The following is a 14,524-nucleotide window of genomic DNA, read 5'->3' as shown; positions in this document are numbered from 1 at the left end:
AACATCCAATTTCCACAGTTGTGCTACTAATATTTTGTATTTCATTATGCCAGATAGTGAATGCTAATAAAATATTCTTACTTTACAGCGTGAGAATTTGAGGTGATAGCATTTGCCTTAAAATAACATCTCTCTTCATGTGTTTAGTAGCATTCATTATCACCTTGATGTACGTGAGGGAGAATAGTGAACATACACTAGGAGTTCAGAGCAAAGATGCAAGTGTATTTGAGTACTCTTACACGTTAAGTGAGAACTTGGAAAATCACAGGAAATTGAAAGCTAACAGGATGTCATATTTTTTTGTTGTGCGCATTTGATTTTTCTCTTAATAAAGCAATTCAAACTTTATATTCTTTGGAGACAACAGTTGTCATATTTGTCTTCTCAATAACTTTCATTTTGTTGCAAACTGGATTGCTTAATTTTTACTGTTTTTAATCATATCCTGTTTTCAGTGGCAAAGCAGGCACTGAATATAAAATAACACGTAAAAAAATTTATCCCTTCATGTTAGCAGTCAAATGTTTTAATATATTAATGTTAAATAATGAGTAGATGGTGCATAATTTAGCTAGTGCTGAAAAGTAGAAGTTGACATAGTGCAGGAAATTACTGATTGTTCGATAGCTAATGAAGTACATATGAATAATATATCATTATTTGTGAGAAACTCAGGCAATATATTCAGTTGGGGGATTTAAATATATATCTCTTATTTGTTAAACCACAGGGGACAGTGATCTTTCTTTTAGCTGCTGAATGCCATTTGTAATGAATTAATTTTAAAACATTTAAAATGTGTTGACAAAAAGGGATGTATTAAGAGTAAGTATATACATTTAACACATAAAGTAACTGATGCAGAAGTAACTAGAACCTGTTAATGAAATCAGTGGGTGTTTCACTGCTTGCTTTATTAAAACTTTAAAAGTGTGCTATCATTAGACCTTTGGATATACATGCATACCTTGCCTTATAAGTTTAAAATGATCACTTTTGCTTTTATAGAATTTTCAGGAGGAACAGATTATGCCTTATCTGAAACTAAAATAAATAATCTATTACATATTATTTGTGTAAGTGTATAAATTCTTCAAACCATGTGAAGTTACACTTTCGAAAACAGGAGACAGGAGGGAGTCACCCTGTATTTGTTAAAGGAAGGCACATGTTAGACAAGCTTCTGTGAAGCTAAAAAGTAGGAAATCCATATAATTTAAGTTTTCTAAAAGCATGTATTTCAAGCTGAAACAAATCATGAAACATTTCTGTACCAAAGATACCTGTGGAAGAAAAGTAGAAGAGATGCTTTTGTGACCTGAATTAATTCAGTTTAACATAATGTTGCTAAAAGAGTATAGCCTAGGCGAGGAATCGTTTTCCATTATGTAATAGTCAAGTGGCTTCTATAAAGTAAGAAATATATTCCTCAAAAGTGAGAGTGTGTGTGTGTCTCTATGTTTGTGATACGTCTGTGTATCTATGTGTTTGTGTGATACATGTACTCAAATAAACATGCTGTACTGAAAAAAAAAACAGGTTTGCTGGTTTTATCCTGAGACGTTCTTTTGTATTCTGTAATATCTGCTTATTTGAGTGACTTTCTCACAGCTTCCCCCAAATAATTGCCACATTAAAGTATGTTGTTATTCCATTGATAATACAACTGAAACAGTGTGAAATATGTCCTGCTATCGTTTCATGTGGCTCATTTAAGTATATACTATGTTTTCTTAGTTATCTTTGGGCAAAGTCAGTGCAAGTATCAACTGTTCTTGCAAACGCTATAATCGGTCTTGGAGGACTTAATACACGGATATGAAGGAGGTAAAACTAAGTGGCCTGAGTTTGGATTCAGGAAGGCTTTTCCTTCAGTACATGCAAAGTTTGGGCTTGAGCCTTTGTCGGTAGGTAGGAGACATCATGAGAGCTGGGAATACTCTAAGCTTTCTGCTTCTGGGAGACCAAGCATTTAATTGCCTACTCCTTTTGTACACGCAGTCTACATGCATTTGACAAAATAACTAGTTCAGAAGGCGACTAACCATGTGAAGTAACAGTCTTGTTAGGGTAACTTACAGTGAAAGGACCTCCAGAAAATAACCGCTTGATATTTTTGTGTGGTGTCTTCTTAAGGGATTCAGCACTGCTGCATTTGCAAGGTGTACCAAACAGCTGCAAATAATTTGAAAAATTACTTTTGTACGTGATTTTTTTTGTGTGTATGGGTTTGGGGAAAACCCTGGACTTTTAACTTGCTGTTTCTGATAGAACTATGCTTTCAATAAAGAAAAAATCATAGCAACCTCAGGCGTTGTAAAGATGAAGGGTAGGCTTCATGACTGACATTTGGAATAGTTCTTACAGATATCAAGGGGTAGTTCTTTTCAGTGCTTCTGTTGAACAAACTGTACATGCAGTCTGCTTTTAAATGTGCTTTCTCTTCAATAAGAGATGACTTGGCACAAAAAAAATCATAAATATGGCATCTTTAAATGCCCTAAGGCTGACAAAACTTAAAATGAAAGCATTGTGTATCCATTTTATAAATACTTATTTGACTCTTCTCTCAAACCTATAAAAACAAGTCGTACAAACTCTTTCTAAAAAGAGTCCTCAGGGCTCACATATATTTTTCTCTTCCTCAGTGTTACCTTTTGTTTTTCTCCCTTCTCCCCTCTGTGCAGATGATTTTCCTAAGCCGCAGATAACTGTCCAGCCAGAAACCCAGTCAGCAATTAAAGGCTCCAATTTGAGTTTTGTATGTTCGGCAGCCAGCAGTAGTGATTCCCCAATGACTTTTGCATGGAAGAAAGACAATGAATTACTGCATGATGCTGAAATGGAGAATTATGCACACCTCCGGGCACAGGGTGGTGAAGTGATGGAGTATACTACCATCCTTCGGCTACGCAACGTTGAATTCAGCAATGAAGGGAAATACCAGTGTGTTATTTCAAATCACTTTGGTTCATCCTACTCTGTTAAAGCCAAACTTACAGTAAACAGTAAGTATGTTACTTGTTGCTTGTGGATTTGAAGTATAATCATTTTAATCAAGATATGTAAACATATTTCTTTCCATTCTCATCATCTGCATCTTTTAGAAGATCCCTTAATAAGCTGAGATTTCTTCTTGAAATGTATCTGGTTCCAGGATCACCGTCCAGTTTTACATCTGGCCCCACTGTGCTGAACTAGTATAGCGAAAAAAAACAAACCAAATTTTTAGTAAATGTGACAAAGTCTGTGCAACACAACAGGAAAATACTAATCTAAATACTAATCTTTTCTTCACAGGGGGTAAGTCTATACTGTTTAAAGACAGTTTCTGTGGCAAGGTCATGAAGGAAGCTGTTAGCAGAAATTAGATTTTGATCTTGGTAGTCTTGCAGACTTCATATCTCCCTCCTTTTCTGTTAGCTGTCTATTGATAAATTCAGGTTGTATGGGTTTTAGTGCATTTTTAGGCCTAAGAAGAGTGTTAAAATAATGAATACGCTGTGCTAAAAAATAAATCTGTCTTTCATATATGATTTTTTATTCATTTTGGTATCACTAATTTTCCTTTAGTGCTGCCTTCGTTTACGAAGATTCCCATGGACTTAACTATTCGTGCTGGGGCAATGGCACGTTTGGAATGTGCTGCAGTTGGGCATCCTGTCCCCCAGATTGCTTGGCAGAAAGATGGTGGAACAGATTTTCCTGCAGCACGCAAGAGGCGTATGCATGTCATGCCTGAAGATGACGTATTCTTTATTGTTGATGTGAAAATCGAGGACACAGGCGTTTATAGCTGTACAGCTCAAAACACTGCTGGAAGCATTTCAGCTAATGCAACGTTAACAGTACTAGGTAAAAAATTGGCAATCCTTAATGACATAAATCTTCTTGAAGATCAGAACTATTGCTGAGCAGTTTTAAAATCATATGCTGACTAAAAATAGCATTATTTTCAAAGTGCTGAATAGTAATTATAATATTCTGAAATATTATGTATTGACACCTAATTATAGATTAGAAATATGTATTCCAGCACACAGTCACTATTATAATGCACAGTAATAAAGGATAGTTATGCTTCATTTCTCAGGTGTAGATGAAACAACTTTAATACGTCGAAAAAGAAAAATGGGCTGATGTCTTTCTTTACAGATAGGAATTTTTTTTAACTTTTAATTTCCTGATGTTTTGTTAACCATCTTTGACCTTTTTCTTTACACTCTTAAGTGTGTGTGATTCGGCCTTTTATCTTAGTAAGGAAAGCAAGCATCTAAATCTGATCAACTAACAAGCAAACTGCAGGCTCTTAGTTCAAATTCCTTGAAAGTGTTTTCTCTGAGAACGACAGTAGGCTTCATTAGGCCTTACTGATGCATTTAATTTAGCTTTTCCTCTTGAGCTGTGAAGGAAAGGAGCATATTCCCATTCTTTCAAGGTCATATAAAGCCTATTCTTTCTTTTCAGAAACACCATCGTTTTTGCGGCCTTTGCTGGATCGAACTGTAACAAAAGGTGAAACTGCAGTCTTGCAGTGTATTGCTGGTGGTAGCCCTCCACCCCGACTGAACTGGACTAAGGATGACAGCCCTCTCGTGGTAACAGAAAGACATTTCTTTGCTGCAAGCAATCAGTTACTGATTATTGTAGATACAGATGTAGAAGATGCTGGGAAGTACACTTGTGAAATGTCTAATACACTTGGAACAGAACGAGGCAACATTCGTCTTAACGTAATTCCTACTCCCACCTGTGATTCTCCTCAAAACATCGCTCCATCACTTGATGATGATGGATGGGCCACGGTTGGCATTGTGATCATAGCTGTGGTTTGCTGCGTGGTGGGCACTTCCTTGGTGTGGGTGGTCATCATCTACCACACCAGAAGGAGAAATGAAGATTGCAGCATCACAAATACAGGTGTGTAAACTGAAGGTTAGCCTTGGAAGAGAAAAAAAAAAAAATGTCTGTGGTTACTTTCCAATGGCTTTCTTGTAGGAACATCTATGTGCTTTTACTCATTCAGAAGAATAAATTGCTTGTTACTTTCAGCACTGTGCTGACAAATTTAAAAATGCTCTACAAACCCTGAAGTATGCTGATGCCTTTTGTGCATGTTTTGCTTCACCACAGATGAAACAAATTTGCCTGCTGACATTCCAAGTTACCTGTCATCCCAGGGCACGCTGGCTGAAAGGCAGGATGGATATGGTTCATCTGAAAATGGCAGTCATCATCAGTTTCTCACCTCTTCTGTGGGAGGGTATTTCTTACAGCAGAGGGACAGTAATGGTAGGTATGAAATGTAAAGCAGATTTTCCAGTTCAGTTGAGTAGCTACAGTTTGGCTATTGTCTTTCTAATTTATTGAAATAGCACTAGTGAAACATCTTCACTAAAGTTGAAGAGAGGGCATAAGATTTATTGCATGTGATTGCATCAACAAGCTAATTGCAGAAACTTGGTTCTGTGCATCCAAATGACACTATGGCTTTGCTTAAATCTTTTTCTGTAGTCTCAAGGGTAACTTTAAACTGATGATCACATTTCCAAAACAAGAGTGTCCAAAAAGAATTGTGTCTTCCTCTGATGTAGCTTGAAAAGGATGCTTATAATGCAATGTACAGATGGGTGCTAATACCAGAGTAACTTTAGTATAATATAACTGATAAAGTTTCCTGTTAGAAAAGTTGTTAGGGTCAAAGTCAATAAACAATTTAAGGTGAGTGCAGATTTAAAGCTGCAGTATTTTTACATATTTGGCCCCTAAGAATCCAAAACAAACCTCAGTTTGGGAGGAAAATACATCTTACTGGGAAGGAGTTAAGAATGGAGATGCCGTCAGCAGTTGGGGCTGATGTCAATGGAGCAGTCGTGAGAAAGTCCTGCAGTTGTGAGGTAGCGAGAGGAGCTGCCTCTTTGCAGAGCAAGGACCATGGAGCAAGTCCATAGCTTTCAGGTGCTGCTAAGCTGAAAGTCAGAAGAGCTGTTTGAGCAGCCAGTGACTCCCTCTGACTTTTCCACCCATAAATTTCTCATTACCTCTGTCTGCTCCAAAAGGAGCAGTGCGCTCTGCTATGCAACGGAAAATGAGCCTGGCTTCCAGTACTTTAGAGGAAACAAGTCCTTGGTTCTGATCATATAATGAAGCAAAGTGTGACATGTTCTCAGTCAAGCTAATTAGTTGAATGCTTTCTAGAATTAGCCTTTTCATCAAAAGGTTAGGTTAAGCTTAAGCAAGCTCTGAATATACTGTGAAATTTAATTGAAAAGACGAGGTTTTTAGCGGAATTTACTCAAAAAAGCATAAATTGAAGCTTAATAAAAGACCATATGCTGAAATATCGATTATATTTTTAAGGTATTTGCCACCTAGATAACGGCAGTGAAACAGACATGGAGGGTGTTGCAGATCCATTCCTATGCCACTATCTGGGGACTTCAGGGACTTTGTATTTAAAAGGAAACACATGTGGTTCTGAGGCCTTTGAAGCCTGCAGCACAAGTAAGTTAGAAAAAAAAATTCTAATTCAATTTTACGTGATGATAAATCTATATAAAAACAATTTGTCGTCTTCTTTAGGTTGCAGCCCTGACCAAAGAACAGTAAGCCTGGACCCATATGAGTCTGGATATTTAAAGAGAAAGGAATGTCATCAATACTCTCCTCCGCTGGAAGATCCCTTTGACCAATGTGTAGGCATTGTTGGAATGCAGGCTACAAATAGCAAATTGATTACCTCCATTTATACTCAAAATGAAGGAACTGGACTAAAAAGCAGAAGTCTTAACTCAGACAAATTTGATTTAAACAGAAGTTTGGAACCCTCATCTATTATCAGTAACAGCACTTTCATGGGTATGTTTCTCACTGTTTTTACTCAAGCTGTTGGTGTCCTTATTGTCTGCCATTGCCTATTTGCAACACTAAACAAATCTGATTTCTCAGCTTTTTGTTTCCCCCTCCTACAATAAGTAACTCTTTAACAGTGTTTTGTTCATATAACTAGTGTTGTGAATAAATGGTTTTGTTCAATGTTGTTTGGGTTTCTTTCAGCAGGTGTCAGTGAATTCAGTAAGATAATACAGCATGTGGAATACAAGTACTATTGAAAGGAGGAGAGGAGAGATGGGAAGTAGCTGAAGAAAGGCAGTTGGAGAGTTGTACTTGACGTTTTGCATGTGTTCTTGTGTCTTCCCCCCTTCCTTCCCAAGTAATTTATGATATGGCAGTGTCTATTTTTAAGGCATGCCCAACACGATGAGATACAGAACTGTATGTATAAGCTGTATCTCCACGGCAGTGCACCAGGACAGTTGGATGCTCCCGAACTGGGTGTGCCCTCTGGATCGGACTGGGGGTTAGGCAGGATATGGGCCCTCTTCTGTGTTACACAGAGCACGGCTCGGGGCTTATTCAGAAGCAGAATTGACCTGCATCAAAGAAGTCCTCAGATACATGGACTTGTACCACAGACGTGGTAGCCCAGTGAGGTGATTCACCCCGGGTGTAACCCTCTCCTAAGGGGCGTTAGGTACAGCAAAGTGAACGTTTGAAGCTCGGGAACAGAAAACTGATTGCAGTAAAACTGCGTAATGAGCAGATTTTAGATTACCAGAAGGTCTTAATAGCTCACATTTACACATCTCTTCAGCGGTGTGATTTTTATCTTAACGTAGCTGGCAGATTTCCATAAACGCTAGGGTTCTTAAGTACATCTTCTCAAACTTCAGGCATACCAGAAGTTTTGCCTACCAGGCAAAAGGTGCACAGGAGGGCTGGGGCAGGTGAGGAGACTGACTCTACTGTATGAGGATATATGGTAACGCTGTCAGCCACAACTATTTATTGTTCAAAGTACGGCACTGTAGAAAAATGCTCTGTCCACCCCTCCTGTCTCTTCTTTTTTCTTGGTGTGAATGACAGAAGAATTCCTGAAGGGGAAAACGGTTGCTTTAATTTTGAAGCTCACTAATTTTTTGGGTTGGTTTGGTTGGCTTATTTAAAATGCATATAAACACACGTACTGCTTTCATGCCTGTGATATCTGAGTGCCAAGTGCACTCAGATACTGTCGACTCTTTCCTGACTCGTGTGTCAGCAGACTTGTTCAGGGCCTGGATCTGCCTGCTGAGGCGAGGGAACCTGTGGGAATGTCTATCACTGGGCTCTTTGTCCTCCAGGGGTAGGGAAGGAGGTAGAAGTTCTGAAGCTTTACCCCTTCAAAAGCCAGATGTTCAGAACATAAAACATTGCAGATGCCACAACATCTGGCAGAGGCCCTGGGACTGCACACAGCCTCCTGGCTGCCTGCCACTGTTGCAGTGGTAGGACTGTGCAGATAGGGCTTTACCACACGTCTCCTGCAGAAAGAAAGTGGCTCTGCTGTGAGAGGATACAGCCTTGAGGGTTCATACTCCCCTTTCTGCCCTAAAAACCTACGCAGAGCTGCTTACTTGTCAGTTTTCTCAGCTACTTCCAACCCAAGTTGCATTATCACTGTCTTGGACATTAATTGTCATTAGAACTCTTGACTCAGAAGAGCCTGCGGTTAGATCCTGGAGATGGATGCGGAAGAGATCTTGATACTTTTCCTGCCTTTAGGTTTGGACTTGCTTCTTTCAGCATTATTGTCTTCAAATCCAGCCCCCTTTTTGCCCCTACAATCACAATGAAGAAAGGCAGTTGGCATTAACATCACTGCTGATGTGTGAGGCAGAAAGTTCACAGCTTGCATTTTTTTTTTTTTTTGAAGACAGCTGGTTCATTTGTGGCTTTGGTGCTGAGGCACAGCCTTTTATGTTGTATTAGGAGCAAAATTGCTTGGCAAATCATTGATACAAATACGGATCTTGTCCAAATCCATTTTTAGTAACATCTCAAATTACAATTTTAGTTGAAACTTTTGCTTTTAGCAAATAGCCAAAACTAGAAGTATGGCTTCAAAAATGAGCCTGTAACACATTCTCCTCAGAAAGTGTTTCAAGTATCACAGATACTACACTTTGTGTCCGCTGTATCAGGGCATCAGAGAAAGCCCTTCTTGTGTTAACACTAGCACCTCACCAATAGTGAAGAGTGAGGGGAACACCGATTATTTTCTGGCTAGTGAATACAGATATTTATAAATAGACGTTCAACTAAAATGCCACATTCTCCTGTGGTTTATATTTGTTCTAGCCAGTTGCAGGCAGAGAAATGAACAGGTGCGAATGAAAGCATAGTTTGGCTGACAGGACCTTTATTACTAATAGGAAATGTTAGCCAGAAGAAAGACTGTTTTAGCATTCAGATTGCACAGTGGTGGGTGTTGTATAACCATATTCTAATTATTCTTTTAATTTGTGCTGAACTGCATTGCAGATTTCATGTGTCATTGGCTCACTGAAGAACAGGACAGAGTGACTGTTCTGACTTAGAACAGTTCTGCATTAGAACAGGTCTTGTGATTTGTTTATAGTTTGGTCTCTGCCCTTCCCCAAAGAAAACAGGCATGGGAGTAGTCATGAAAACAAAGGTAATGAAGTTATGTCATGTGTGGCTGTCAAGCCATTTATGTTGGAAATGTTTATAATGTCTCAGGTGGCAGAATCTTGCCATATAGCTGTGATCACACTTAGGTTTTCTTTTAACAGGAAGAATAATAGTTACGTAAAATCTCACCTTTGTGAACTTTTGCTTGTGTCAGTCCTTGGCTTTCATTCTAATGTGAAGCCCTCAGTGAAACACAAATCCGTCTGCATCAATATTTCTGTACTTACACATTTGCTATCTTTCAGGAACATTTGGAAAGCCTTTATGGAGGCCTCAGCTGGACTCTCTTTCAAGTCGTAGACAGCCAGCAAGTCGCCAACCAAAAACCTCCCATAATAATCCTCATGCCTCATTGGACTTTGATTCAGAGGCAGATGAAGATGGAAAGGAAAGGACAGTTTCTAGAGGAGAAGATAACATTTATACTTACAAACAGTGCTTTGAAAACTTCAGGACTTCTACTTTTCAATCCTGTGATTTGGATACATAGCTCCTTTTGGACCTGCCATTGATTTCTGGAACCAAAGAAATACTTTGACATACTACTACCTCAGTGTGGAATTTTATTTAAAAAGGGAATAAGGAAAGGAAGAAGGGAAGAAAGAAACCACATGATGCTATGAACTCAGAACAAATAAATGCATTTTTATTCAAATAAAACAAAATTGCCAAAATGCTCTAAGTTTTTATACAGGGAAAGCATTCCTTATAAAAAAATACTATATTTCTAATTATTTTATAGCTTTGTTTTATGCAAATAATATCTTGTAAATTAATGGTGTAAATAATACAGCATATGTATTTCTATGTCAGACTTCATTTTATTGAAATGAGTAGTAAGCATTCTAATTTTGTACTGTTACTTGTACCTTTTTTTATAAATGGAAACTCCATGCTGTTTGCAGGTATCATGCATCTTATTTGCACATTACTTTTAATAAACTATGCTGCCATGTGGTCTCTGACCATACATTACTGTATGAAGAATGAGGAGTGTGAATTGTGTTTGTAGATAGAGAAAAGGAGTATTGCATCTGTAGGTACCTTCTGTTGCATGTTTTCACCTTGATTTGCCTGAAACTTGTGTTTCTGGATTTACTGTGTTAAATGTGTTCAGCTTCTAAGAGTGGGTGTGGTCCTGCCACAATTCCTGGTGGTTGGTAAGATAGCTTCAATCTATTTGTGCCAAAATAAATATGCAAATCTTCCACTTTCTGCATTCCCACAATCAACTATGTATGCACACATTCTCAGTTTTCATGCACACAAGACTGTAACACTGTCTGCTTGTGCCTGCAGCTAGCGTGCATGCATCTGGTGGAGGATACGCACAAATCCATGTCAAGCTACTTAGAAGAAAAAAAAAAAAAGAGGAAAGGTGCTGGAAGTCTGCCTGGTACCATCACTCTTTTCTAAGTGGTGTACTGTTAAATGTTTGCCAAATACGCAGTGCATGTCTGAGTTTTTGCTTTCCCATACCCTTTCTCCCTATTTTTTGCTTCTGCTACCACTTCCATGCCCAACATGAAAAGGTAATCCAAGTACAAGATAATGTTTTCTTTGGTTTAACTCATGCTTCTGTTCCTTATTCAACAGCCCTTTTCTGGTTATAGATGGGATCTGTGCTTCATTCAATTGCTCAGTCAAGTTGAGCAATTGTAAATTGTTGCTGGATTAAATTTGCAGTAATGAACCCAATGCCTTTAACTATACGAAGTCAGAGAAAGAGGTTGCTTACTCTAAAAAGGTAATTAAAACTAAGTGAAAACACTCTATTTTGGATTTCTATTTACAGATGCCTACTATTTAAAAAAGCTGTGAATCCTGTTGTCATCACTGCATTAAAACAGCGAGACTCCAAAATGTTTAATATTACAGGACACTGGCTTTTTAAATCTATCTGCTTTGAAGGTGCAAACTTACATGGTTGCCAAATCACTTCTTTTAAACTAAATTAAAAGCAGCTGTTAGAGGAGACCATCACAGACATAGCTAAAGCTAGAGCAAAGGTTTCACTGCCTAGTGTAGCTGAGCTAAGGGCTTTTTGTTGTTTGCAGCCAGAAACCTGGTACCCAGATTGCGATGCAATTTTCCTTTAATTTAGGCGCCAGTATTAGAGACAGGAAGTTAATCCATCCTTAGTCACTGGTGGTCTAAGTGGAGAGAATGGATTTTGCGTGCCTTAGTTTATCATATTGCCAGATTTTCTGACTCTTATTGTTAATTTGTCTTCATTGCTGCCAGATGTGCTGATGTGGTGACATACGTTGACATGGGTATTTGATTATAATTAAGTGCATTTTGAAAGAGATTAATTTTTCCCAAGTTAAGCACAAAGCTATAAGTCAATAAGGCAAGAAATCTTAAATTTGATTCAGTCAGTAACTCAAGATCATTTCTTCCCACCACTGATCCCAGTTTTTTTTTTTTTTTTTTTTTTTTTAAGGGGAGGAGAGCTGGAGGGGTGCGTGTTTGCTTTGCTTTTTGACATATCTAAAAAAAAAGTTTTAAAAAGTAAGCACATCTTTCATTTCAGCATTAATGTTTATACTTATGACTCCATGTTAAACGTCCATCATGAAAAACAAGCTTTAAGTTTGTTTTATGTAGCCAGGGTAAGGTTGGGAATGGAGACAGTGTCACTTGTTTATCCCTCTTTCATCTTCCCCCTTAAATACTTTCTTTTTGGACTTTATGTTAGAGAGTATAAAGATCCTGATTTTCCAGGGACGTGGATCCCTGTACCCAAGTAGAGGTTCAGGGTCAATGCTTGAATTTTAGACCCTTCCCATCAGATTTCTTTTAGCAGCCTAAAAATACAAATGACTGCAATTTTATTTGATGCCTTAAATACTCAGGAATGAATGCTCATAAGTCATTTTGCTAGTTTGAGTTTTCATGTTTATTGTGCTTAAATATAGTGGTAATTGTAAACTGCAAGATAGCTGTGATGACTTACTAGTTCTTTTAAAAACTGTTGATATAACCAAACATCTATTTTTAAAAACTGGGAAGTGTTACCTTCATTCTCTTTCCTCTGAAGATCCAGAGGTTAGGGAGCTGGTAGATTGGTGTTTACACAGCTGAAAGCTAAATCATAAGCTGATGTGATAGGAAAATAAATTGCAGCCAACACTGAATAAAGCTTACACTGAATCTTAGAAGAGCCTTAGAATGAGAAGTGTTGCTGAATGACAGAACAGACATTTTGCAGCTTTTTCACCAGCAGTAACTGAAATTTTGTCACATAATACCTGTAAAATGCTCTTTAGGGGCAGTATGCTCTTAATATATTACACAAAATGTTCTACCCAATAAAGTCATACAAACAATTGATGAGGTATAGATTTCTGCAAGCTCTGAATAATCACTTTAAAGAGAGAACTGGAATGATCTGTTTACTGGAATCTCTCTGGAGCAAGCATTTCCTAACTAAACAAATCTAATGAGTCCACAATTAGAAAAGCAGCCATATTGTTCAGAAGAAAGTTTGGGCCTAACTAGTTTTCATTGTGGCACTGTCACGATCCATTTAGAGTTGACTACAGAAAAAAAAAAAAAAAATCTAAGTCACAGCATTGTGTCCTGAATTACTGTAGAGTTTCTTAAGGTTTTATATATTCAAAATTGTAGCATCCAGCCTTCGGTTCAGAAGCTATGCAAACTCTTATTGCAGAGAATGTGTCTGACTAATTTAATATTTTTATTAAGTAGCTGTATGAAATTTCTTTATCTGAAAAGTGATGGGGAGAGCCTCAGTCTCTTTAGTGAAGAGAGGAAATCCATGTACTACAAGGTGCACTTCTTGTACATACAGTTTTACTTAGAAGAGGAGCTTACCAGATACCTTCCTTTATTATATTTTGTGGAAGTATTACACCTGGGAACTAAAGCCATATAGTGTCTTTGTGCAGTTATGTGTGGCAAAAAGTGCTTATGAGGGTGGTTGTGCCTAAGGATTAGGACTCAGTTGTTCCACTGACACAGGATATGGTCCTATCCTATCTTACTGGAAGATACAGGAGGTCTCTCCAATTTCCCAGGCTGCCTTTTCTTCTGCAGTTCAGTACTGCTTGCATGTCCTTTAGGGACCCTCTTTGATAACCCACACTACTCTGTTTCCATTTTCTTGTCTTGCCCTGTCACTGTGGTTGCAAGCTAGGGCAAATGTATTCGGTTTACAGAGCACAGTGTAGTTCAAGGCAAGAAGTCAGCAGTGCTGAGGAGACAAGAGGAAGCATGGGGAGGCAGGCTAGTCACAGCTTTAGAAAACTTTTTGTCTGAATATGCAGTAAATGCATAATTGAAGAGACAGAATATAAAATATTTATAATATAATGCATGCATTTCCTTATTCTTTACACTACTTTTTGTGTATTTAGTTCTACTCATTCTCTGTGCTCTAAAATGCCAAAGGCAGCTATGTACCAAAGGGCGTGTCATCTGGAGAGTTATGTCTTACTGCATCTAAATTCTCCTTTTCTGGTCCACAAGAAACACGATCCATTTGTTATTCCCTCTGTGTGTGTGTGTTCGAGACTAAATATTGCTGGTGCAATGCATAGTTTCCCAGAGTCATGTGCTCCGTGGGGTCCACTGACTGATGGTCAATGTGTCTAAAGAATGTCATGGAATAACAGGACCTGAAAGTAAAATCGGTAGTAATTTAAGTTCACTGCTTGTAAAACAAATTTAGGCATTGTGACTCAACTCCAGGATTTTATTTCCCACACAACAGAGAACAGAAGCACAAATTATTCTAGGTTATAGACTTCGGTTACAGTACTTCAGTTTTCCACAGACATCAGTACAGTCACTTCAAAGCGCTTGCTTGTTATATCCATTCAGCTTGATTGTTGACTGTGGGCTCTTCACCAACAAATGCAATGCAGGAGCTTGCAGTCCGAACACCTGTATAAACTATGTTCTGAAATGGATGGTGAATAACTTTAAGCCCTGCAAATTTCAAATGTGAATTTTTCACACT

The 14,524-nt window shown here is 38.1% G+C and overlaps 1 protein-coding gene across 2 annotated transcripts in view; it reads left to right on the top strand.

Annotated features, from left to right (window-relative positions):
- The window catches only part of LRIG3 (leucine rich repeats and immunoglobulin like domains 3), a 43,644-nt gene extending 33,120 nt beyond the window's left edge, over positions 1 to 10,524 (top strand). For both annotated transcript variants that reach the window (XM_048065425.2, XM_013198868.3), the window contains exons 13-19: positions 2,691 to 3,011; positions 3,577 to 3,858; positions 4,471 to 4,923; positions 5,137 to 5,295; positions 6,364 to 6,507; positions 6,586 to 6,861; positions 9,783 to 10,524. In XM_048065425.2, the coding sequence (XP_047921382.1) occupies positions 2,691 to 3,011; positions 3,577 to 3,858; positions 4,471 to 4,923; positions 5,137 to 5,295; positions 6,364 to 6,507; positions 6,586 to 6,861; positions 9,783 to 10,027 (1,880 nt within the window). In that variant the 3' untranslated portion in view covers positions 10,028 to 10,524. The remainder of the gene's footprint in view (positions 1 to 2,690; positions 3,012 to 3,576; positions 3,859 to 4,470; positions 4,924 to 5,136; positions 5,296 to 6,363; positions 6,508 to 6,585; positions 6,862 to 9,782) is intronic.
- The last annotated feature ends 4,000 nt before the right edge of the window (positions 10,525 to 14,524 follow it).

This window comes from Anser cygnoides, chromosome 1 (assembly GCF_040182565.1).
Source record: "Anser cygnoides isolate HZ-2024a breed goose chromosome 1, Taihu_goose_T2T_genome, whole genome shotgun sequence".
NCBI classification, from domain to species: Eukaryota; Metazoa; Chordata; class Aves; order Anseriformes; family Anatidae; genus Anser; species Anser cygnoides.
The sequence above is the reverse complement of the archived record's forward strand: the minus strand, read 5'-3'. Positions and strand labels throughout refer to the sequence as shown.